The sequence below is a fragment of the Euprymna scolopes genome, chromosome 39, assembly GCF_053919585.1.
Source record: "Euprymna scolopes isolate OS-2025 chromosome 39, ASM5391958v1, whole genome shotgun sequence".
NCBI lineage: Eukaryota > Metazoa > Mollusca > Cephalopoda > Sepiida > Sepiolidae > Euprymna > Euprymna scolopes.
The window spans coordinates 58909495-58937263 of NC_136520.1; the positions used below are offsets into that span (position 1 = coordinate 58909495).

Consider the following 27769-nt stretch of genomic DNA (forward strand, 5'->3'; position numbering starts at 1 on the left):
AAAGTTCTGTAAATTTTGAAGAAAATCTGTTTAGCCGTTTCGGAGTCTATAAGGAACGAACTCACACCCACATCGATAAATTTGCATTTATATAATTGTAGAAATATATATATGAATGGATGGATGAATAATTTGTACAGAAATAAGTTGCAAGTTGAAATGCAAAATGTTCATTTAAACTTGCTGATATATTTCTATTACTTTTGCGCATGTGCAAATTGATTCATCGCTTTAAGTGGTTTAATTTTAAATCTTATCTATCTATCGATGACTTAAGCAGTAGAAAACATGGTTGGAGCACTAAATATTTGTGTTTTAATTCTATGTTTATTTTAACGTTTGAAATCAATGTTATATATTAGGTACAATATAATCAATAGAGAATTGGTTCTATAATAATAAATATGAAATTTGCATGAATTAAACTTTAGCATATTTTACGACCGAGCTAGGCCCCCACACCCACTGTGCTAGTAAATAATAGTTGTTCAGATAAATAGAGAATATTCAAGATTTTTAGTCGCGTGCAAGCAATTCTGTAAGTCACTCCGTCGGTCCATCCGTCCGTAACACTTGTGCTTGGCCTTTTTGGTTAAGATCAAAGGTCTGTTGTTAATAGATGCTGTTCTTAGCTTTTTAAGTTTTTCTTGGCCTTTTGGCCAAGATCAAAGTGTGGGATCTGTTCTTACTACATGCTGTACTTATTGTGATATAAAATGGGGGATCGCTTTTCTGTATTAATTTAATGTAAAATGATCACCTATTTTACAACCAGTCAGTCTCAAAGCCATTCAAGTCATTCTCCAGATCATTCAAGTCATTCTCCAGATCATTCAAGTCATTCTCCAGATCATTCAAGTCATTCTCCAGATCATTCAAGTCATTCTCCAGATCATTCAAGTCATTCTCCAGATCATTCAAGTCATTCTTCAGATCATTCAAGTTGTTTTTGAAGGATTCCAGTTATTTTTTAAACATTCAAGTCATTCTTAAGGTCATTCAATTCATCTTTAAGTTCATTAAAGTCATTCTAAGTCATTTACTTTTTATTTATTTAAGTCATTTCAGCCCATTTTTCGGTCATTTTAGTTTATCTTTAAGAATTTCATGTCAATCCTACATTCACGCATTCATTCATTACATGAGAGCATGCGACTAATGGCTATCGGCCTTGTTCTCTCATATATTCAATAAATTTTGGATATATTTGGATTTAATTTTCCAAATATGGTCCCTCGACTGATGCCTTTGTCATGTTTTGTGGTCGGACTGGAAAGCGTCATGTGGTTAACCTTATAGCTGATTACCTCAAATGAACATTTTCTCCCAAGGATATGGAACATCCAGCTGTTCTTGTTGCAGCTTCCATTGGTACTGCAGCCAGTAAAATAAACGACACCACACTTCACACGGCTTTCCATCTTCCTATTTTTCATGGCAGATCAAGAAAGACCCTTTCTGATAAAACTCTAAATGATCTACATACGAAGTACAAAAATTTGAAGGTTCTTATCACCGACAAAATCTCCATGACTGCCTATGAATGCTAGCTGAGAGTTTATTATTTAAACTTCTCGGCCTAACATTCACAGGTAACTAGCATGAATTGGAATAAATACATAGTCAATTCGAATTGTAAAACAAATTTACTTGCCTTCACATGAGGGTATAGTTAGATAAAGGTCGGATCTTTATTCAGTTGTTTTCGAATCCATAGGGAACAAACTCGCAGCACACAAAGTTCCTTTATAATATAATAGTAGCGATATATAATTGGTGTTTATGGAAATATTCATAAAGGTTCAGGAGACCTACGTTATACATATTAAATCTTTCTGAAATAAAAGATAAGACCTATCTAAATTAATCTTTCATAACATTGGCCATATCATCAAAGCCCAATTTGCACACATTTCTCTGTATTGTTCAGACTTAATCTTCCTTGGGTTTTCCAATTTTTATCCAAATCCATTACCTGATTTTCATTCTAAAAAAAAAATGTCTAACAATTAAGACTAAAGTTTAACTGGTCTTAAAAAATAATTGAAATTAAGTGAATCTTGCTTAGTCTATAATGACTATGGATGAAATTCAATGCAAATCTGAAATATCTTAATTTTCATATGGACTAGCGTGGGTGCCCGGCGTTGCCCTGGTGTTCGGAGGTGTGTGTGTGTTTAAATCAAAACAAAATGGGCTGTTTATTGAAGTGTGTGTGTGTGTGTGTGTGTGTGTGTGTGTGTGTGTGTGTGTGTGTGTGTGTTGGAGTGGGGGTTAAATCAAAACAATAAAAAAAAAAACTTCTTTAGAAAATCAGAAAAACAACGTACGTGATGGAAAAAGAAAGAACGAACTGTTTCAATAATAAAAAAAATCAAGGTGTGCGTGTGTTAAACTTGTTAAAAATAATCGGCGAACATGAAGCCTTATATATATATATATATATATATATATATATATATATATATATATAGCTGACTGTGCATATATTAAACCTATCTTTGACCAGATGTTTATTCCTCTTTCTCTCAAATCGGTTTCTATCACTTCTTACATATTTTTTTTTTCATTTCTTTGGGGACTGACATTGCTACCTCAACTGTTTTACATCTACTAACCCAAGAGTTCTTAACCATAATATAACCCTTAACCATAAGCCCCTAATCAGTGACAGTTTGCCTTGTTTGGAGTATAAAAAAAAAGGTTAAATTTAAGAAATCTTTCTCAATTGTTATCTAATAACTAGCGTAATGATAACAGCATATTCTTTTCATTGTTTTGACTCTCGAGTATATATCCGACACAGTTAATCAACCGAGAACCACATCACTCTATATATAAAGCATATAAGATATCAACGGATACACACTAGAGTCAAAACATGCTGTTGTCCTCGCCCTACTAATAACAATGGATGAAATTCTATACAAATCTGCAATATCTCAATTTTCATATGAGTGATAGTGCATTTATTAAGCCTATTTTGCAAGGTAAAATACTAGATTGAGAAACTGGTGCGTGCTATCCTTCTCTCGAGAGTAGATGGGACTCTTTTAAGCTGTGATAGGCACGCTATCTAGTGATGGCGTAGGTGTATCAGAATTTTTGTAGGAATTTTTGACACCCCTAACACGAAACTGCGAATAAAATATAAAAATCTCGTAATTTCTGTTAAAAGTGGGTTGTTTATTTTCTTCATGGATTATACTTCCAAAATAAACCATTAAAGTTGTTTTAAAAGTAATAGAAATATTTTTTTTTTTTTTTAAACAGTAATGAATTTTACGAACTCAATATTTTTCAATTTTTAAACTTAAAAAATCTATCAAAATTTTTCTAGTGATTCTATTTTTACGATATTTTCAGGATCAATGTGAAATTTTATGTTCTTTCCAATAAACCGAATATAATATTTTAGACAAACGTTTTTTTTTAAATTCACGCCTCCCCCCCATTTTCAAGTGTCTATTAAAAAGTAAATAATTAATTTACTCACAAATTGAAGAGAAAAGGTCAATAAATAATATATTCAAATTTAAAACAAAAAAAACGTGTTTTTTAGAATTTTACCTGTAAAGTTTGAAGTTTAAAACCTTTTTTTTTAAACCACGTTGTTTTTTCTTTCTTTTTTTTTTAATGGAACCTTGGTCCTTGCTCCTAATTGAAAAAAAAATTAGGGCTTGAATTACATTTTTTGAGGAGTTATAAGCTTGGAAAGACAGGGGGCCGAATAATTCATGCCTCCCATTTTGAAATGTCTATTAAAAAGTAAATAATTTATGTACCAAAGTCTTATATATCACAAATTGAAGAGAAAAGGTCAATAAATAATATATTCAAATTTAAAACAAAAAAAAAGTACTGTTTTTTAGAAATTTACCTGTAAAGTCCGAAGTTTAAAACCTTTTTTAAAAAAAAAAACTTTTTTTTTTGTGTTTTTTTTTTTTTAATGAAACCTTGGTCCTTGCTCCTTAATTGAAAAAAAATTAAGGCTTGAATTACATTTTTCAAGGAGTTATAAGCTTGGAAAGATGGGGTGGAATTATTCACTATTTTCACGAAATTTCTGACACACCTAGTGATGGCGTCATGATAAAAAATACCCTTGATAGCCCTGGCGAAGCATCAAGTATTCAACTACCAACAAGATTTGAATTACACTACAAAACTTGTGTGAGAAGTTCAATTTCAACTACGACTGCACTGGATGGATGATGGAAGTCTGTTTCTGATCAGATTTTTATTCTTTCTTTCAAATCAGTTTCTATCACTTTTCTGGTTTTTGGTCTTTTTCTGTAAGCTGAGCCTGCTACCTCAACTGATCTACATCTACTCATCAAAGAACTTCATCCATTTTTTTTTCCACATGGTTATACTATTGAACTCTACTGTTCCACACACATTTCCCTATGCTGTTCAGATTTGATCTTCCTCTGAGGTCATCAGATCTAAGCCTGTTTTTAAGATTCACTTTACACATTTGGCATATCATGTCCTATATATATCTAAATCATACCTTAAATTGCTGATCGGCATAATTAATACGTCTTCTAAGCTTGGCTGCTGCTTCTGAACTGTCGAGTGCTGACGTCATATCTGACTAAATATTATCGACTTCTCTCAAAATTTCTAGCTTATATGAAAAGGATTAAACATTTGAGTCTTTTGTGATCTCTTTTCGGAAATATTTCTTTTTTTTTCTTTTTTTTTTCTCCAACCTGAAACCAAATTTATTTAAAGGCAAATATATTGTCCCATTGACTACCATATGCTCATTAACCTTTATCGTAGAGTGGCCTCTAGGTCTTGATAAGTGGTGACTCTTTTGTTTTAAAAAAGAAAAGAAAGCCTGTCTTTAAAAATCATATACTCGTATATCATCCTGTTATTGGTCCCCAAACAAAGGAGAGATTGGACCTAGTAATTCGCTCCTGTTTGTCCGTTCACACTTTTCTCAATAACGACATCTTGGATTTTAAAAAAATATTGCACAAACATTAGTCATGGTGAAAGCATATTTTTGTCATAAGATTTTCCGGGATATTTCTAGCAGCCTCCCCACCTCCACCTCCAAGCCCCCTCAGGGGCATTATACGGGTAAAATTGCCCTCAAATTGTGCACCCATTTGCACTTCTTGATAACCATGCTTTGGATTTAATAAAAAAAAAAATTTTCACAAACATTAGTCATGATGAAAGTAACCCTGCATGCTCAGCTTCTTATTAAAAGTTTAAATAAAGACTAATTGTTATTTTTATCGGCATGATTTTGTTAATTTTTATTGTATACTTTTCAATAATGCTCTTTTCTTATATTTTATTTATATAAACGGCTTCACAATAGTAAATACTAAAGAACAAGAAAAGTGAAGGAACTGAATTGCTTTGTCACCGCTTCTGGTAGCAGCTACTCCAGAAGTTAGGAAGTATATTAGCTGGCTATAACCAAAGATACGTTTCCTCCTGTTTTCTAACCATACTTGGGTTCGTGTCCAGAATTCCCCTATTATAAAAAAAAAAAATCTCTATAATGTATGTAGCTGTAATGAAACAAAAACATCATGTTCCAAAAATTATGTAAATTGATCAAGTAGTTCTATTTTTATAAAGAAAATCATTTTTAAGCGATTAATGGGAATCTGGAAGCATTATAATTTAAATCTTACAAGTTTTAAATCATTGAGTTAGCTCCCTTGTTTTTTTTTTTTTTTTTTTTTTTTTTTTTTTTCCAAAATGGTGTGCAAGACAGTCACTCCTCTGATACTCATAAAATGTGATTTTTATCTAAAAACATAAAACTACTTGATCAATTTACATGATTTTTAGAGTATGATATTTTTGTTTTGTTATGATTACATACAAATTTTTTTAAATATTGGAGGAATTCTGGATAAGAACCCATAATTGTTTTTTTTTTTTTTTGTTTTTTTTTTTTAAAGTTTTCATACATGTATGAGAAGTGATATGCAGACCTTAAAACCTTGATGGGCTTAAAAAATTGTATGGATAAAGTTGAAATGATATAATGATTGCATTTCTTTAAATAAAAAAAAAATTTTTGCCTTCATTTTGAAATACGTTTCATTTTTATTTTCAGGTTTCTGCTTTTAAAGACAAGCTGAAAACAGATGTAAGTATTTCTATTTAAGAAGAATCTCTTTTGAATAAATTTATATATATTCAAGCACGTCTGATTTAACGCGGCTGAGTTCTTTTCTGATTTTGTTACTAACCATATTCAACAACTAACAATAAATAAAATAAAATAAAAATTAAAAATAATTCGCCTCTACCCATCCTGCATTATACCCATGCTGTATTATAACCAATAATAAAAAAAAAAAAAAAGTTAGAAATAACTATAAATACACCAAGCCTCAATAAAGAAAATGACAACAACAACAATCGCTCCTGACGACAATCGGGTGTACCGATTGAAAGCGCTTGAGAAGAATACGGCTGAACAACAATTACTGGGCACTATAATATACAACATGCCAACCGAAATAAATAAAAAAAAAAAAAAACTCCGCTCGGCGAATTGAAAAGTTATCCACCAAAATCGGAAAAACAAAGAACTCAGTTGTGTTCAATCAGATGGGCTTGAATAATGACTTGCTGCCTATATATATATATATATATATATATATATATAATTAAATTATGTAAATTTACAACAAATTTTATTCTTTGACAAGGAATACAAAAATTGAAAGTTTTTTTTTATTTTATTTTTTTTTTTTTTCCTAAATTCATGATTTACGATGAATGTCTTCATTCTTTGGAGGAAATGTTTTTAGCAAAATAAATATAGGTAATTGTAAATTTTGCTTATTAGTGCATAAATTGAAAATTAAACCCAAAAATGATTGTATGAAAAGAATGTTCCATGAATCCACAATTCAATCTGAAATCTTACCCATATTCATTGCTTTGGATTTTGTCCCTGTATCTTCATTCATTCAGCCATGGAATATCTTCCGATGAGATGAGCCATTCATTAAAAATCCATGGATTTAAGGAAAAAACTTTAATTCTTTGTATAGTCAAACAATAAATTTTGTTGTAAATTTACATGATTTAATTAAAATATTTTCATTTATATCATTTGCTCTCGTATATTGAGCTTTTTTTTTTTTATCTGATTGAAATAGTCTTCTAAACATTGATACTAATATAATATATAGTCTTCTAAATATTGATACTAATATAATATATAGTCTTCTAAATATTGATACTAATATAATATATAAATAGTCTTCTAAATATTGATACTAATATTTATTTGGACTTTAGATTTATAGTACAATAGAACCCCGGTATACGGTGGCCCTAGGATATGGTTTTTTTTTTTCAGGTTACAATGTGGAATACAATGTTTTTCCAGCCCTTGCTTACGTTTTTTTTTTTTTTTTTTTTTTTGCCTGCCTTATAGTGTTATTTATAATATACATGTGTATTATATACTATACTGTATTTTGTTACTAACTTTTTAATGCTGTATCCCAGGGTTTCACTGTATTATACAATTTGTAATCCCACAGCATTTCAGAATTTCGTTTAGTGTGTGTGTGTATATATATATATATATATATATATATATATATAATTTTTTTTTATTTATTTATTTTTAAAACAGTAATCTACGTACACGCGTGTTTCAAGGTCATTACCTCTCTCTCATCAGCGTAGTTTAACTGTTTCTAGGGATCGAACCTCAGACCATGTTTACCACAGTCCGGTGCCTTAACCGTTAGGCCATAATCCCTAGATTAATTATACTGTTTATTTTTATCGCTTATAAATTTAGATTTTGTTATTGTTGTTATTTTTCAAGCGATACATACGGTTAATATTGGCTCCGCCTCGGAGCTAATTTTTTATTTACTTAGAAAGTCGCCCTTTTTAATTTGGACGTATATAACATTTTTATTTATTTATTATTTTTAAAACAGTATTCTACGTACACGCGTGTTTCAAGGTCATTATATATATATATATATATATATATATATATATATATATATATATATATATATATAGATATAGTCACACATGTGCCTCCGCATGTTTGGGGAGACAACGGGGGAACACGTGACGAAGGTAAAAAAAATGAAGGGATTTAAAAACTCAAAGAGAAGGAGGGATTCTTTTAAAAGGTTTTCTTTTATCAAACATTTATTTCAGGCAGACAAGTTTTCTGCATAGAGGTATGACTCGTTAAGGTCCCATTAAGGTTCAAATTTCCTTTTGAGTACAAAAAGGCTGAAACAAGAAACACCGACCAGAGTTCCTATGAGACAAGCGGGATGCAAAAATAAACACAAGTGGTGAATTTTAGTCTATTTTTAAGATAAAATTAATTTATGGTAGGAGGCGGGGAACAAGATAAAATAAATAAAATAAAAAGACAAATGGTGGGGAAGAGGTATCTTACTCTAATATCTAAAAATGCAGACGAAAAATATATCAATGCATATCGACAAACAAAAAAAAATGGCAAAATAAAGAACTCGCCCATTTAACGCACAAGAGAGATATGTACAGAGGGGACTTAATGTTTTTACTTTTTTTTTTTTTTTTTCTTTTTTTTCTTTCGTTTTGGGCGGTTGGTTAAAAATAAATGTTCAACATCCATCTCTATGCTAGTCCATCACTCAAATCTTGAGTTATAAGGTTTACCGTGTTCCCTTGTGCTATAGTTGTCAACATTATCTCCTTTTTCGTTGTTGGAATGGGGTTTTCCCTGGCATTATCTCCTCCTTTGCTGTTGGGATGGGGGTTTTCCCTGGCATTATCTCCTTCTTTGCTATTGGGATGGGGGTTTTCTCTGGCATTATCTGCTTCTTTGCTGTTGGGATGGAGTTTTCCCTGACATTATCTCCTTCTTTGCTGTTGGGATGGAGTTTTCCCTGGCATTATCTCCTTCGACAATGTCAGTTCGCTATCTGGATGGGATTTTCTCCCCGTCCGCTCTCCGCGCGGCGAGCTTGCCGAGAGTGTCACAAGAATGTCTCTTTTCCCCCGCTCTCTCTCTCTCTTCTCCGTACTTTGCTTGTCCTTCTCCTCTTTGTTCGCTTGGTACCCGGAACTAAAAATGGTCAGAAAGTGTGTTGACCGGATGACCTGTCAACTCGCTGACTCATCCTCAGGGTGGAGATGCTGAATGTCTTCCTCACCTCTCTCCTCCTCTCTCTTTCTCCTACATTCTCTCTTTCTCGCTGTTCCTTTTTGCCTCTGCAACAATCAAACAACAAAAATAAAATAAAAACGTTGGCCTAAAATTAAAAATTAAAATTATCTTTAAAACACATAATCTATTTTAAGGATTATGTGACCATATAAAATCTTTTTTTTATATGAAAGTTAATGTTTGCTTGTGTGTTACAGAAATCGATATCTTAAAAAATGGCATTCACCTTAGGTGGCTTGAACCAGCTTCCTCCAAAGGAGGAAATGTCATGGGAATATTAAATTTACAAGAGGTCAATTGCATACATATCCCGATCAAGGGAGCTAAGTACGTTGGTTTTTGCAGTTCTTGCAAAGAAGTGTCGAGGTCCTCCTATATGCAGTGACTCGTATTTTCAAATGCTGACTCAACTGGTATTGACCAGACTCAATGTTGCTTAACTTCGGTGATCCAACGAGAACTGGTTTGTCAATTTGATTGACAATGCTAACAAAATATTCAAGTAAGTTTCAATAATTGTTAAATTTCCAAGATATCTAGACATCATTGAAATTTTTCTTTGATTCCATCTGGGTTCACTAAGAGGGTGATTATCAGCTTGGTCCAGAAAATAAATATATTACAGTGGAAAAAAAAAAAAAAAAATATATATATGATAAGGTATACAGAATTTTTCACATTTCATCCTCGCAAGGATTCGTTATACTAATTAGGTGAATTAGACATCAAATTGCCCTTACTTGATAAATCGTGCGTGAATAACAAAAAATTTGATTGGCTGACTAGCAAATCCAGAACTACGGGAACATAAAAATATGTTGCATCATCGATTCCATGCCTGACAAATCCTCGTGACGATGAAATGCAAAAAATTCTGTGTAGCTTAATTGCCATGTATATTTTCAAAACTTATTATCTGCCTCTGCTTATGTACTAAGCACTAGCAAAGTAAATACCGAAAATGGATCCACAAAATAATCTATTAAATAAAGGAAGGTTGTCGGGAGGGGTGGGGTACAAAAAACTTTTGTCATCTGCATCTGACCGGGTCAAATCCGGTACCATCTGAAAGAGCAATGCCTCGGATGTAAAAATTGGAAAAAATGGTCAATTATATAGTATAGAAATAAAATTTTAAATGACATGAGGGCCAGTTAAAATCGTCTCTTTGTAAATAATTTAAACAACTGTGCATGCGTCAAGAACTCTCCTCTGAATTCGTTTAACTACAAGAATTTTCAAGCGCTGTAGCACAGTGGATGAGGTTGTCTCAGGTTTGCATACATCAGTTTTTTTTTTGTTTTTTTTTTTCCATGTTTAAACAGAATTGTTTTTTAATTTCTGCGACTAATTATGTTAAAACAAAACAGTTTCCTTATTTCAATTTTTTTTTTTTTTTTTTTTTTTTTTTTTTTTTATCAGAGGTCTAAATCAACGAAGGGTAAAATTTTTATTTACAAGAAACAAAAATTCCAATCCAATTACGATTCTTTAATCAAAACAAAAAAAATACAAATTTAAGTTTTTTTGTTTGTTTTTTTGCTTTTAAACTTTGTATTTGACATTTTATTATTAGCAGTAAATTAAAATAAAATATTTTTCTTATTTCAAGGGTTACGTAAGTCTTTTTTTCTTTTTCTTTTTTTTTTTTTTTTTTTACATCGTAAGTGCTAATTTTTTCTTTTAATAACACAATAAGGCATAACCATTTTTATGACATAAAAACGTTTATTTCAGTTAAAACAAATTCTTTATTTTTAAAACTGAATTATTTTCAGTTTGTTTTCGTTGTCGTTCTATCAAGAGAAATCTTTCTAAACTGAGACAGCATTAAAGAAATTCCCTTAAACTGGTATATAGTCAACAAAATGTGCTCAATATCCAGAGAATAGCTTATCTTTGTATCCCTTCTGCCGAAATATCTGGTGGAGAGGTTGTCACATAGTTCTTTTTTATTTTATTTTTTTGGGGGGAGGGGGGATTACATTTTCATTTTTTTTTTTTTAATCCATTTTTAAGTAGGATTACAGTATCTTTTATTTTTGAAATTGTTGTGGGAGTATCGACGTTGCCCACAATGGAGTTGTCATATAATAATGAAAAAGTGCTTAATATCCTTAGTATAGCAGGTGTGTCGAAATGGAACTTCATGTGAACCTGGGCAACGCCAGGTATCCATCCTAGTCTAATATATAAAAGGCAAAATGTGTGTGTGTTTGTATGTCTGCCAAAAACTTTTGACACACGCGACAGATCCTGATGAAATCGGTATCATTTTGAAGCTTGATCCTTCGGACAACAAATATCAAAAAATTGACCAAAGACATTCATTCCTTCACCCTCAACTCGGCTGTGTTTTACAAGGTGGGGTCGCTTTTTTCATCAACATTTTTGCAAGTCATTGTCTCCATTGGATTGACTATGCTTAATTTCAATGCTCTTTACTTCCATTTGCGCCATGGACGCATTGACTAAGACTTTGTGTTTTTTTTTTTGGGTTTTTTTTTTTTTTCGCATTACGGGTTTGAGCCTACCTGCCTACTACCACTTTTTTTTTTTTTTTTTTTAACACCTCTCTCCACCCAAACTGCCTACTGTTGTTTTGACCCCCCCCTCCCTCTGCTAATACAACTTTTTATTTCCCCTCAGGGTTCCTTACTACACCATCAACTCACCCGAGCAACACCAGGTACCCCATCTAGTAATATATAAATATAGAAAATGTAATTATCATGGAGTGCACCTAATTACAGATGGATTATCTTCCAAGAATTTGAGTTGATTTACTTTTTCACTTATTTTTCTTCTTTGTACTTTATTTGTCCTGCTTTATTTATATTTTATCATTTTAATTTTTTTTTTTTTTCAGAACGTTATTGTAAGGTTTTAAATTTTTTTAAAGGTTTTAAAAATGTTTAAAAATATTTTCGCGAATTTAAAATCTTTCTTAGTATTTCATTTTCTATATATTGTTTTGTATATTCTTTTAGCATTTATTGCTTACTTTTTTTTTTTTTGTCCCTTCTCTCATTCCCCCCCCCCCCAATAATTTTTTTTCTATTTCTAATCTGAATGTTTTCAAAGTTGTCTTTTTTACTTCTGCATAATGCTGGGTTTTTTTTTCTCCTCTTCTGACGAGAAGCATTTTGCTTCGAAATGCCATGTCTTAAAAAAGGTTTCCGCCTTATTCCTCTTATTCTAACCCTTATTGACTTGATAATGTAATAAAGTTCCTATGTAACTTTACGCTTTGTCTTATTCTATAAATATGTAAAGTAGCAGGACCTGTGTGCTTCGGCTATGTCTGAGAAAATGGAAGAAACAAAGAATTAGAACCTTCAGAAGTAAATGGACTAGAAAGAATCGGAAAGACTTTTTCACACAAAATGCTTTGCCTTTATACACATACTTGTAAAATGTTATGAGGGCAGGGATTACTCACTAATTTGTTTATTTGACCAGAATGTGTGCTGTCTGATGTGTGTGTGGGGGGGGTATTTAATTTAGAATTTAACAAGAATAAAATGACTGATTTTTATCTCAATGAACCGAAATGCATTATGGTGGAATGTAATATTGTAATGAAAGTAATTTAGTGGGATATGTACCGACCTATTTGCTTTGATGCTGTGTGTGTGTGTGTGCGTGTGCATGCTTCTTTTTTTGGGTGGGGGTGGAGGTTTTGCTTTTATATGTACAAGATAGAATAAAATGGCTGATGTATATATAAATGAACCGAAATGCATTACAGTGAATTGTAATATTGTAATGGAATTAATTTGGTGGGATACGCACACTGACTTATTTGCTTAGATGCCGTGTATGTGTGCTTTTTTGGTAGAGGTTGCGGGAAGGGAGGAGAGACTTTGTTTTTAATTTACAAGATAGAATAGTTGCAACTCCTGAAAGTGAATTAATCTGAAAAGACCCTTTTCACCAAAAATGCTAAGTTGAGTAAAATAAAGAAATAAAAATAAAAAAAATTTTTTTATTTCAGGGCGAGGTGCTCATCAAAGATGTCTTTCCACGTAAAGTGGTGGAACTGGACAATTTGTTTAAAACGATGACCCTTGAACGCGTCAACGACATACATTGTGACTTAAATGTGCCCGTCCCTGATCCGATCGCTGTTGATGAACTGGTAAGTTCTAAACTATGTTCAACTACAGGGCTTTACATTGCGAGTGAAACAGTCACATTTGCAACTGATTTTTTTTTTTTTTTTTTCTCTCCAAGTGGTGACTAGAAATTCTTTTGATGACTTTTTTGCACTGACAATCTTCCAAAGCTCATTGCTGAGTGAAAAATATCTCGCTTTCTCTTTTTTTTTTTTTTAATAAATAAAACGAGCAAAGTCTAATTATTTAAACAAGAAGAGTTTAATAGAACAATATACTTTTTTTTTTAACAAAGACTGTTTAAAAAAAAAAAAATCTGAAGAAATTATAATGTTTATCCCTTCAAAACTGTTTTAGCTAGTATACACTTTCGATAAAAAATAATTATGCTCTGCTAATGTATGCAATATCTAAAATCGTAGAATTACGTCAGTAATTTAATTTTTCATTATGATTTCTAATAACCTAAATAGAGAGAAAACACTGATCATTGATGTAACTTTTTTTCTTTCTTACTTTTTTTTTATTTTCTTTGATTTTCTTCATTTTATTATTGGGGGGTAAAAGGAGCCGTAGACATTGAAACAATGATGCTGAACTTTTCAAGTTAATGGAAGTGAAATGGTTAAAAATGAAGGTGAAAGAGAATAAATCGTTGCTTGCGTCAACATTTGAAACTATTTAACTTTTTGAGTTTTTAAAAGAAAAAGAAAAAAAGAGGCTTTACTCTTGGAATTACCCTCGTAATAAAATCACTTGTTAATAAATACTGAAAATTTCATTAACATGAGCTTATTTTGCTATATCCACAGGCAACTGGGTTTTTAGTTCTCTCCCACTGCAAAAACTCTGACACCAGGGTCGAAAAGTGGGGTTGGGAAGTCAGCGCCCCTCGAGGAGGAGGCCATCTGACCTGCAAACAGTGCTTGGGCAGCCCTGTCAGCATTTCCTAATGCTTTCCAGATGTGTGTCAGCATTTCCTAATAAGGGTGCCTCAGGCAATTAGCAATAAACTAACCCTTTTTCAAAGAGAGAAGGCAAAGCCTGGGAGGGTGGACCTCCTAGAATAGCACAAAACTAAACTCCTACTGCAAAATCAATTAGGACTGGATCATTACAGGAATGGTCTAATCTCTGTTAATTGGGGAGTGGGGGGGGGTTGCAAGGATAAAAATCTCTAGTTATGTTGGGACCTTTTGTGAATTTGATATTCTGTAGAAACTTTCCAGATGTGTGTCACTTAGAACTAAATATTAGCCAGTGCTTTTAACCGTGAGGCCAATAACTCAGAGTAAAATATATGGACACTGAAAAATTTTACTTCTCTTTTTATTATATTAATCTTGTTAAATTCATTATTTCATCTTTGAATATCTTAACCTGGAATAATTATATACAAGCTGCATATGTCCAGTATATACCCATAACATATTGGCAGGCAGATGAATTAGTCACATACTATTTAAGATACACTGAATTTCCTAATTTCTCATGAAAATGACTACATGCTGGATTTACTATATATATATATATATATATATATATATATATACACACACATACACCAAGTTAAAGTTGTTCAGGAGCTCATGAATTAAAACGAGGTTATTAAGAGTGCTCAATAAAAAAAAGAGCAAAATATAATATTTTTATTGATATAGACAAATATTACATAGTCGCTACACTGAATATGCTAATGTTTTGGATAATTGGTTAGCAAGAAACTAAAGGTCACCTGACAAGTGACTTGTCCAAAACAGTTGCTATGCTGAACATGCTAATATGTAATATTTGTTTATATAAATAAAAATATATGCACACACACACACACACACACACACACTTAAGTATGGCTTGCTCTTTTTATTATATAAACCTTTGAATATCTTAACCGGGAATAATTACATGTTAGCTGCATATGTCCAGCATATGCCCAAAACATATTGCCGGGCGGAGGGATTAGTCACATACTATTTAAGATGCACCAAATATCCTAACTTGTTATGAAAAGTGACGAAATGTTGGATTTACGGAAGTATAAGACACATCCATCTTGGTTTATGAAAATCAAACGCAAAGTAACTTTTCATAGCTTAAATAAGCTTAATTTCGATTTTAAATGCAACTGTTGTCGGCTATTAATCAATGAAATTAAATATGATTTTAAAAAATTAACTTTAAATATTTCTGAATAGAATTGTTTGGATTTTTCTATTATAACAAACAATAAAATAAAGCTAATTATTAAAATAGATTTTATTTAATGTAATATGTAACTTGAGTCTAAAAAGACAAAGGATATCCCCTGTAGGGGCAGCTGTGCGTGTAATTCTTTAGCAAGGGTTGCGCAATCCCAACCACACTTCTGGATTGACACTGCTTGAAGCCAGTGGCAAGGAGAAGTCCAGGACGACTGGAAACAATGCCTGGATAAGCAGAGAGCACATACAACACCTGGAAGTCCCAAACGGTTACCCATCTAGTACTGACCAGGCTCATCATTGCTTAACTTCGGTGATCTGACCGGAACCGATGCTGCACTTCAATTTCTTGTTCTCTGTCAGTGGAAGAGAAATCCTTCACGACTGAGACAATTTTTATTTTTGTTCCTTTTCTCCACGTTAAAAAACAACCCTGGTGTCTAACTCTGTCCCGTGGGGAGGCATTGTAAATAGGAACCGATGTGTCAAACGTGATTCTGCCGTGTAATATGTAAATGAAAGGTATTCTTTGAATGTAGGTTTCTTTTGAATACATAGTTTATATAGAAATAAAGCTGGAATAAGTGTAAGTCAGTTTTAAGTATGAAAATTAATTTGTGAAACAATTTGTACATATTAATTTAATTATGACAACAACAGACAAGAATACAACTATAATATAAGATTCAAGCAAGCAAGGATGCCTGGACGGTCAACAGTTTTATAATTATTAATGTGTGTGTGTATATATATATATATATATATATATGTATGTATGTATATATATATATATATATATATATATATATATTAAGTAATGTGATTTATAATTTAAAAATTAAAAAAAAATTTTTTAAATTTAAAAATCAAATTTTAATTAAACTAAAAATCAGTTTCATAAGAAGGAACAACAACAAAGTCAATTATATATATATATATATATATATATATATATATATAATTCTGTTTTTGAAAGTAACCATACTTTTCTTCAGTGATGAAACGGAAATATATTCTAAAAATTGCGTAATTTGATCAAGTAGTTTTATTTTCATAAACAAAATTATTTTTAAGCAATTAATGGGAATTCGTAGGCATTACAACATAAATATCACAAGTGTGAATTATTGTTGAGTTATCTCTCTTTGTTTCTTGAGATTGTTTACAAAATGGTTGGCGAAGCAGTCATTCCTGTCGGCAGTCATTTTGATTTTCTTATTTTAAAAAAATACTACCTGGTCGATTTTTGTTATTTTTAGGAATATATTTTCGCTTCGTCACAGATACATACATCATACAGATTTCTTTTTTAATATATAATGAATTCTGGATAAGAACCAAGTAATCAAATTTTGTTCATGCCATTCATTATTTTCAATCCTCTCATAATATTCATCATTCGACTGACAAATGATCCATCTTATTAACTCTTGTCCTCAAACAGCTTTTAGTCTTGATAAGTGGCGACTCAGCTATATACCTATAAAGTTAATGGTTTTTGTTTTTTCGTGTTCTGATGTCTTAAAAGCCTATTTTTTCTATTTAAAAATTATTAAAATGAACTTCTACTCAATTATGGATATGCGAGCGACTTCATGAAAGTTAACTAATTTGCATATTACTTTAAAAAACGAGTGTTCATTAATTCATTTTTTATGTTTTCTTAGATGATTGGTTTCATTTCACTATTATGCTGAATTCTATTTATGCATAGTTTCTACATTCTGCATAATTGCATAGAATTTAAGATGAACATGCTTCAGCACACTAACATGTTCTTATATATCTATATATAAAAGTGACTGTGTGTGTGTGCGAAATGTTTCTACCAAACTCCTCTCTGAATATTTAGTCTACAGACTTGAAACTTGATATATAGGGTATTTGAACCTCTGGAACACTTTGATTTGGTTTTTAACATGTAAAAATAGCTGCTAAGAGGCCAAAATTGAAAAAAAAAACAAAAAAAAAACGTTAACCTTAGCAAGAGCAAATCAACTATCTTCTGCGCATATATACATATACATTCTCAGCTTGAACTAATTCAATTTTTAGCCTTTTTTTTTTTTTTTTTTTTTTTTTAAGCCATCTGATGATAGCACAGCAGTAACAACAAAGGCTGAAGTGCTAAATAACAACTATGGCTGGAGAACTGAATGTTTTGGTTTCGATTCCAGCTGATGGCACCAATGTCATTTTTTTTTTTTTTTTTTTCTGAAATTATTACTATGTATATTGGGTACAATATAACAATCAGTAGAGACTTTGCACTATAATAATAAATATGAAATCTGCATGAATTAAAATATATTTAAGCGTATTTTATGACCGGTCAATGCTAGGCTGAGCGCTAGTTAGTAATAAAAAAAAACTCTGCAGAGTTCAGTAACTGAAATAATGCAAATCATTATGATGCATTTCTTTGAATAAATATGGCCAAATTATTTTGAATTTCTTTTTCTTCTTCAGCCTTCAAAAAAAAGAAAATTAGATGAAAATCATACGGATCTAGATTCCAGTAAGTATCTCTACTTATATATAAAACACACTGTGTGTGTGTGTGTGTGTGTGTGCGTGTGTTTATCTATGGATTCCGAAACAACTGGGCCAATTTTTTTTTTTGAAATTTCACAAAAATGTACTTTATGTGTCTGGAAGTATTCTTAGATAGGCTTTGTATCAAAATGCCTCCAATAAGTATCGATAATCAAAAAAATCCAATTGAAGAAGGAACAGTCCAATTTTGACCAAAATTAATACCCTCAAACAGCCTAACATAAGTGCATTTAAATAGTTGTATCACCGCACAAGCAGAAGGGCCCAGCATATAAAATCAACAGTAGGTTCTTTGATAAGACAGAGGCATATTCGAAACGAATGTTTCTGTTTAGTGCCCAATTGAACCATGATACTTGACGTTTGCATTTTAAACTTTAATTCGAGCCATTATATAAAAATAAATTCATAAAATCAACAGTAGGTTCTCTACAGTGCAATGTAGACTATAATGTATTGCGGACTAAGTGACTGGGTAGGCATGTAAAGCTTATTCCCAGTGTCCCATGGTGGGTCCCTGGTTAGAGCAGGCAATCAGTTGATTTGATTGAAAAAATGACCGATTTCACCAATTTCAATGACAAAAGTATTGGAAGTGATAGAACATTCGTTGATCGTCATTCAATCCTGGGCATCATAAGGTCTCCCTGCTAGTTTTCTATTTTCCATGCGTGTGCAGCACCAATTTTCCAGCAGCTGATGATACGACACCTTTTAATCTGGGCAAAATTTGATAATCATACTACCACCAGACTAGTTCAGTAGGCGGCCAACAGATGGCTCTGTGTGTAGAACGCCTTCAATTTGTTTAAACTGTATTTGCTGGTGGTAGTCTCCCTTCGTTTCAAGATTATATTTTATTTTGTGTAAATTTGACCGCTGATATGGTTTCACTAGTAAATGCAAATGACAATTACCATGTTAAACTTAAAATATTAATTTCATTTAATGTTTAACCAGATCAGGCTGTCTGAAGATATTGGCTTCCTGAGATGAAATGCAACAAACATTGATGCTTTTTGTTTTTCTACTTCCTTTTGTAAAATCCAGTTATGTTCTGCAAAACCAAAAACAAAAACAACCCACCTTTTCCTCTTTTTCCTTCCTCCCATTTCCCTTTTATCTTTCTATCTCTCCCACTTCCTAACTGATTTCCTAACTTAAAACGAACCAAACATTAATGCTGTAACCCTTTTCCCCCTCTCCCATTGCAAAACTCATTCATGTTCTGCAGGGCAGAAAACAAAAACGATAAAATCCAACACAAAACAACCAAACAAAACACTACAAACTAGCGCTTGAAGAATAAAAAAACTTCTACAAAATAACTGGATGCAACATGAATACTATTTTCAAAATAACTGGATTCGGCATTAAATAATTCGAAAAGGGTTGATATGCCGTAAAACAAAACCACCAAACCAAACCTTGTAAATCAAAAATTCTTTTTAATGCTATACACTTCAATGAATCACTGTATATTAAACAATTATTTTAATGACCTACATTCAAATGTGTCACTGTATATTTAACATACATTTGAATAAGTCAGTCTGTATATTTAAGAATTATTTTTAATGATAAATAAATAAGGGTTGATATGACGTAGAACAAATCCAAACCAATCATTTAATGTTTAAGTTTTTAGCAATCTGTATATGATGCTACAAAGCAACCAAACTATACATCGCAAATAAATATTTCAAAATATAAAGAACCTGAAACACGCTTTTTTCCCCAAAATTACTGGATTCAGCATTAAATAACCTAAAAAGCTACAAAACCAAACTAAACACCATGAATAAATATTTGAAGATATAAAAAACTTGATGCATAAAACCTTTTTTTTTTTTTTTTTTTTTTTTTTTTTTTTTTTTTCTCCCCCCAAAAAAAAAATTTTGGATTTGACATTAAATAACTCGATAACAGTTGAGATGCCACCAAACATTAAAACAATCATTGACAGTTTAGAGACATGGTAGGTGTATAAAGAGTTGGTAAGAGATGTAGTGATGAATCTGATGGTTCGCCAAGCCTAATGCCAAAGAATCAGTATTGCACCTGTATAATTTCTTTTTCTTTTTTTTTCTTTTCTTGTTTCCTTTTTTCTTTCTTTTTTCCTTTTTTCTTTCTTTTTTCCTTTTTTCTTTCTTTTTTTCTTTCTTTTTTCCTTTTTTCTTTCTTTTTTCCTTTTTTCTTTCTTTTTTCCTTTTTTCTTTCTTTTTTCTATTTTTTCTTTTTTCTATTTTTTCTTTTTTCTATTTTTTCCCTTTTTCTATTTTTTCCCTTTTTTCTTTTTTCCCTTTTTCTCTTTTCCTTTGTTCTTTTTTCTTTTTTTTCCTTTTTTCTTTTTTTTTCTTTTTTCTTTTTTTTCCTTTTCCTTTTTTCTCTTTTCCTTTTTTTCTCTTTTTCTTTCTTTTTTTCTTTTCTCTTTTCTTTTTTCTTTTTTTTCTTTCTTTTTTTTCTTTCTTTTTTTTCTCTTTTCTTTTTTTCTTTTTTCTTTTTTTTCTCTTTTCTTTTTTTCTTTTTTCTTTTTTCCTTTTTTCTTTTTTCCTTTTTTCTTTTTTCCTTTTTTCTTTTTTCCTTTTTTCTTTTTTCCTTTTTTCTTTTTTCCTTTTTTCTTTTTTCCTTTTTTCTTTTTTTCTTTTTTCCTTTTTTCTTTTTTTCCTTTTTTCTTTTTTTCCTTTTTTCTTTTTTTCCTTTTTTCCTTTTTCCTTTTTTCTTTTTTTCCTTTTTTCCTTTTTTCTTTTTTTCCTTTTTTCCTTTTTTCTTTTTTTCCTTTTTTCTTTTTTTCCTTTTTCCTTTTTCCTTTTTTCCTTTTTTCCTTTTTTCCTTTTTGTTTTCTTTTTTCCTTTTCCCTTTTTGTTTTCTTTTTTCTTTTTTTTTCTTTTTTCTTTTTTAGATGAAGAGATGTAAAAGTTACCTGCGGTCATGAAGTGATTAGGAATTTATTTTTCATTTTTATAAATGTTATGAATTACTTGTTTAAGTCTTCTCTGGTGTGAATGTGCATGTATATGCGTGTTCACAGCACAGACCGCTATTGTACTCTTGTTGTCTTTGTTCGAAGTTGGTGTGTGATTCCAACACCACTTGCAGTGTCAATCATGTGGTCTAAGCTAGTGCTGCAGCGGAAGGTTTGTCTGTCCAAACAAAATAACAACTGCAAGTAACAGAGTTTAAGTTTACGACACTGAACGACAGACTTTCAATCTGAAGCCGATTCCAAACATGATTCCAATTAAACACAAACAAATACTCTCTTAGAACCATAGAAGCCTAACTTAAAACTTAAACTATTGTATATCTGATTTTCATGAAATTCTAACGAATTACGTTTTTCAAAATTTCAGTTTCCAACTATATTAAGGGTGGTGGGAGGGGTGGGGTCATTAAGTAATATAGTTTCATGAGCAAAGTGAAAATAATTTTTCCCTCAATAAATCCAGGTCTTCTTGCTAGACATTTGCTAATTAAAGATCTGCAGTGACAAAACAAGATTTATGGGTTTTTTTTATATATATATTTATATTTTATTTATTTTTTTTCTTCAGTTCCCGGTTCCAAAGTGACTTGTCTTCCAAATGGTACGATTCCATGTAATAGGGAAATTTCGGGTCATATTCAAGTTTTAAAACCGATCATTCGACAGTTGGTCGACCACACAAATATGGTAAGTTACATATCTACAATGGATATTTTAAAAGATTTGCTTTCATAGAATTGTGAAAACTGATTGTTAATTACAGGGATGTAAGTTTTCCATTTTTTAATGGAATTTTGTTTTCGAATTTAGAAAAGGTGGATTTTTATTTAAATCGCTTTTTGGTCAAAATATATTTTTATTTTTTTTTTATTTTATTTTTTTTTTATTTTATTTTTTATTTTTTTATTTTATTTTTTATTCATTTTTTTTTTTTTTTACACCTTTGATTTCTAACCATTTCTAGAGCCTTATTTCCTTTTTTTAGTTGGATACACTTTTTCTTTCCTTTTTTCTCTCTGGCTATCTTTTTCTTTTTTTTTTCCTTTGTTCTCTACCTCTCTCTTTCTCCATCTTGTCTTTAAACTTGTGTATTTTTACGTTTGTAAACAAATATATGCACATCATTATTATTTTATTTTTTATTTTTTTTAAGTAATCCAAAAATTAAAAAACAAGCAACAAACTAGATTTTTTTTTCTCTCTTTCTGTATCTTTATATATATATTTATATATATATATATATATATATGAGAGAGAGAAAATGATGTAAAAAGAATTGGAATCGCCCCATCATTATTATTTATCATAATTAATTTTCATTTTTATTTCTATTTTATTTTTTAATCTATTTTTTTATTTTTATTTTAGTTTTTAAAATCTAATTTATTTATTCCTATTTTTTTTAAAAATTATTCTTTGTTACAAAAAAAAAAAAAACACTTCAAAACAATGACTCCATTTGGTTTTGCGTGGTTGATCAATTTTCGTATGCATGCACACATCAGCCTCACTTTTGCACTAGTACACGTATTGCTAGTACAATTAAGGCCCTTTGGTAATCTAGCAAGTATCTTAGCCCAGGGGCTTAATCTTTTGGAACCAGTTACACCAATGAAATACTGGGGCTCTGCTTAAGCGAAAGCATCACATTGAGGATCTTTTGGAAGCATTTCATCTTTGCCGCCTGTATCCTCTCTGGATTCACAGGGTCCATGACACACGCGCATAGAAACGTGGAGATGACCAAAGAGTACATAAATCTGTTTTGTTTTGTTTTTAGTTTGATGTTTTCCGTTATTCCATATAAACCTAAATGTCCTATTATAATAGCAAGAATGTGAGGTCTCTCCATTTTGATTGAAATCCACTTTTTAAAAATTTTATTTTAATAAGAAAAGGCTGAATTTTGCCAAATCATTACAGCCTTATTTATTTTTCATCACTGACTAGATTTTATCTTTGCTTTTTCTTCTGTTTCTCTCTCTCTTTTCTTTTTTTTTCTTTTTATCCTCTTTTTGCCTCTTTTTTTTTCTTTTCTTTTATGACATTTCTCTCTGAAGACTGAAAATGTTAATTTTTCTGTGAAGACTCAGACTTTAAATGATTTATGAAGGGGGTAGGGTAGTTATATGACTTTGGTTTCATCAAAAAATGATTTTTCTCTTTCTCTTCTTACTCTTCCATGCTCATTTTGTGTCTTTCTGTGAATTTTTACCTCTTTGGATGAAACTGATTGGAGCTGGGGGGGGGGGGTCAAAACAACTCTAATCACTTGCGTCCAAGAAGGTAAAAAAGTATTTTTTGTCCTCTACACAAATGTGAGACGGGAGTCGGACAACTTCAGAAATTAATCTTGATTTCAGCATTTTTTGCTATTGATTGTTCTCAAATCTGAATAGATTTGATTGTTTTTTGTTTATAATCTATTTTATTTTTATTTCTATTTTTTTTTTTTTTTTCTAAAATTTACTTTATTTTTTTTTTAATTTTTATAAAATGTACTTTATTTCTAATTATTTTTTTATTTACTCTATTTTTATTTCTATTTTATTTTTTTAAATCTAATTTTTATTTATTTCTATTTTTTCAATCTATTTTATTTTTTTAATCTTATATTTCTATTTATTTTTTTAAAATCTAATTTTTATTTTATTTCTAGTTTGTTTTAAATCTACTTTATTTTTATTTATCTTTGAAATTTTTAAAATCATTTCTTTATTTCTAATTATTTTATTTTTTGAATTATACTTTATTTATTTTACAGTTGAAAATGTGGATTTCGTTCCTTATACCAAAGATTGAAGACGGTAATAATTTTGGCGTGTCAATCCAGGTAGGTATCTAACTTTTTGCCGTATAATTAGACATACTAGCTAGCACTTTTTCTCTGAATACATTGTAACAGCATCCACCTGACTCCAAATGAGCCCACCCCCACCCCACCCCACTTCAACCATTCCTGATCTCGGCGACGAATACCAAAAATGTGTGAGCCTGTTCCATTTCTACCATCACCTTTTTAAGCCAATTGGAACCAGCAACTTGCAAATGAATTCTTTCTTTGGATATTGAAGAATGTGTCCAAATGAACAAAGTTCTTTTGTGATGCTGGTAATGTTGCATCTTGCACAGATGGTGTGCTTTTGGATTTGGCCAGAGAGGCGGATGTCTTATAGGCAGTAGTAGTACATAATAAAAAAAATTGCTATCTATATATATATATATATATATATATATATATATATATCTTTCCCATCAAAATTTTACATCTTTATATGTATAGAAATACACAATATTACACTTAGTAAATTTGAAAAGAGCAAATTTATTTAAACATAAAAATAAATCTATAATTTGATTACCTCCTCGTCCATTCTTCTTTACATCCTCTGTCTCACAGATGTGATGTTGCTAGTCTCATTCTTTTCTGTAACTACTAGTATAGCATGTGTTTTATAGAATTGTCTGGTTTATTCTCTGCCTCCTTTGTTCCAGCTCATTTTACGAATTGTTCTAGTAGTCTTCATCAATTCACTGTTTTGATACTTCATTGGAATACAGCTTCTTATTCCAGTAACTCCTTTCCAAGAATTGCATGCATGTGGAATTTTTTTCCTGCTGACTGTTTTCCTTCTATCTATAACCTTGGATTTTACAAGATTAAACCCAATAGACATCTCCTGTCTTTGTGATAATCAGATAATCATCTGTCGTCCTTGTTATCTCTTTATATCAAGTGACTTCATGTCTTGTCTGGGTTGGTTTCCACTAAAAAAAAATAAAAATTGCTTAAAATTGTAATCTAACTTAAAGTAGCCTGGAAAAAAAAAAAAAAACTATTAATGGCGAAAGAAAAAGAAAGGTGCTTGTGCATTATAATTGGGTTTATCCAAAAAATATGTCTATAATATAAATCTCGCCTGTCTGTTTAAATGTATGCTTGCTTAAAATTTCGACAGAGATGATGGATTTTCATGAGATTGGTATCATTTTGAAGCTCGGCTCTTCGGATGACAAATATAAATAAAATTGGCTAAAAACCTGAATTCCTTCACCCTCAACTGGATACTTTTCTATAGGGAGGGGTCACTTTTTTCACCAATATTTTCGAAAGTCATCCCCCTCTTTTCGATTATCTAGGTTTTATTTAAACCTATGTTACTTTTGGTTTGGCGATGGGCGCAACAGCAAAGACGTCACTTTTTTGTTTTCCTTTGTGATATGGGTTCGAGCCTGCCTGCTTCCATTTGTTTTTTTTTTTTTTTTTTTTTTTTTTTTTTGCTCAGCACACACCTCCAAACACCCGGGCAACGCCGGGCATCCAGGCTAGTTTAAAGTAAAAACTATGACCTAACTATGTGTCATGTTGAAATTAGTAAACAAAAAATTTCAAAAAGTCATGAAAAATGATAAAGTAAAAAAATAATTACAAGGAAAAATGAAATTTATCAAAACTGATTTATCTCCCTTGTTTTCGCCTTTCACCTTTTTAAAAATTAGAAAATGGTGGATTAACAATTTTTTTTTTTTTTTTTTTTTTTGTAAAGAGTTTTAGTAGATCTTGTACTTGATCATTTTTCATAATTTTTTATTAATTTGGACATCACACATAACTACATGATAGTGTTTTTATGTAAAATGCATTTTTTTTTTTTTTTAAATTAGAAGTTTCACTATATTTACCCATTGTCACACTATGTAAGACTGAGTTGTGATAACTCACTCTAAGATGGCTTTTAAAGACAAAAAATTTTTTTAAGTTCAATTGTAAATTTTCATTTTATTTTTATTTTCCTCAGGAAGACACTTTGGCTGAAGCTCGTCAAGTTGAGACTGAGTCTGCATCTTATCTGGAAATGATTTCTCGTTATTTTGTATCACGGGCAAAACTCGTCTCAAAAGTGGCAAAATATCCTCACATAGTAAGTAAGACCTTTCTTTTTTATTTTCATACTTAGTAATATCTTTATTTTTTTTTTTTTTAATCCTTACATAGTAAATAATACCTTTTATTTTATTTCTTTCCCTTTTCTTTTTTGTTTTTCCCTTTTCCTTCCTTTTTTCTTTCTTTCCTTTTTCTTTCCTTTCTTTCCTTTTTTCTTTCCTTTTTCCCTTTCCTTTTTCCTTTACTTTTTTGTTTCTTTTTCCTTTTTCCCTTTTCTTTTTTCATTCTCCTTTTTCTTTTCTTTTTCCTTTTTTTTATCCTTACATAGAAAATAATACCTTTTACTTATTTTTTCTTTCCTTTTTTCTGAAACTCGCATAGTAATACCTTTTCTTTTTTTATCATTACATAGTAACTAATACCTTTTCTTATTTATTTTCTTTCCTTTTTTAGTTATTTTCAATTGGTGTAGCTGAATGTTTTAGAGGTGCAAAATTGAGGCTTTAACTATCCCTCCATTCTCAGCCAATGTTGTAGCAGTACTCCCATCTTCCGATATTTCTGATTCTTTGCTAGGTCTTCTGTCAGCAAAGGGAAGAGTCTATCAGGCATCTGTATCAAAGTGAAAAGATGTGTAATGTGAGTCTCGAGGTCAGGCTTAGTTCTGATAACCTCAGAGGAAGATGAAATCTGGATAATATTGGGAGATGTGTGTAGAACAGAAACTTTGATGGTATCGCCACGTTTAAAGAATAAATGAGAATTCCTGAGTCAGTAAATCTAGATACTAGATCAGTTATGGTTGCAGATCCAGTTCACAGGGGAAAGCCAAGGAGGATTTGAGAGAAAGAGGGATCAATAAAGACCTAGCCAGAGATGGGTTTGTATGGAAGTCATTTTCTTAAAGCTGTCAAACACATGCCAGCATGTAAAATGAACGTTAAACCGAAGCTGATGAAAAAATGATTCAACCATTTTCGATTAAGCCTTCTATTATATAAATCTCCAATGTCTGTGTGTGTTCGTATGTCCGCTAGAAACTTTTCACATCCACATTGTTCACATGCCAACGCAGTATCGTTAGAAAGAGCGATCTCTTGGACAAAAAATATCGAAGAATTTGGAAAAAAATTATCCATTATTTTGTGTAGAAATACCATTTTCTTTCAGGGGGTGAGGGGACAGATAAAAACCCAAATTTTCAACGCGATTTTCAAACTGCACATGCACGAATCGTTGATACCTTCTATCGTTTTAAATTGCTAAATTTGCGACGTCATAGCATGTGCATGATTGTGGCCACATCAATAAGAGCATTTCTTCAGTTGTGTGAGTTCACGCCTAGCACATGTCTTTTTTTTTTTTATTACAAAATTTGTTTATGATCGGGTGACATAGCAGCAATCCCCTTCCTACTCCCACTGTTACAATTCCCCTTCCCTTGCTGTCACATTTTTTTTTTATTTTTATGACTGAGCAACTCCCCTCCCCTCTCCTCTCCTCTTCCAGTAGTTATATATACGTATGATACTAATTTTTGACACCCATAAAAACTAGTAAGATGAAATTAATCCATTGTAATTTTTACTTTATAATAAAGAGAAAAAAATCAAGGTTTAAATATATATATATAAGCATTCTTTTACATGGAATAAAATGGACTAAATTTTATTTGAACGTCACAAAATAACCAAAACGTTAAAAAATGAGAAAATAACAATGGTGGCATAAATATACAAAAATCAGACTTTATAAAACATTAAAAATATAGAAAAAAAAATTTGTACAAATATATGTTATATCTTGTTAAAGTTTTTGTTCAATCATTAT

General features: G+C 31.0%; 1 protein-coding gene across 2 annotated transcripts in view; it reads left to right on the forward strand.

The window, feature by feature from the left end:
• The window catches only part of LOC145263794 (proteasome activator complex subunit 3-like), a 52918-nt gene that overhangs the window by 14784 nt on the left and 10365 nt on the right, over positions 1-27769 (forward strand). For both annotated transcript variants that reach the window (XM_080120854.1, XM_080120853.1), the window contains 6 exons: positions 6098-6130; positions 13191-13334; positions 17982-18030; positions 21623-21741; positions 23819-23887; positions 25854-25976. In XM_080120854.1, the coding sequence (XP_079976980.1) occupies positions 6098-6130; positions 13191-13334; positions 17982-18030; positions 21623-21741; positions 23819-23887; positions 25854-25976 (537 nt within the window). The remainder of the gene's footprint in view (positions 1-6097; positions 6131-13190; positions 13335-17981; positions 18031-21622; positions 21742-23818; positions 23888-25853; positions 25977-27769) is intronic.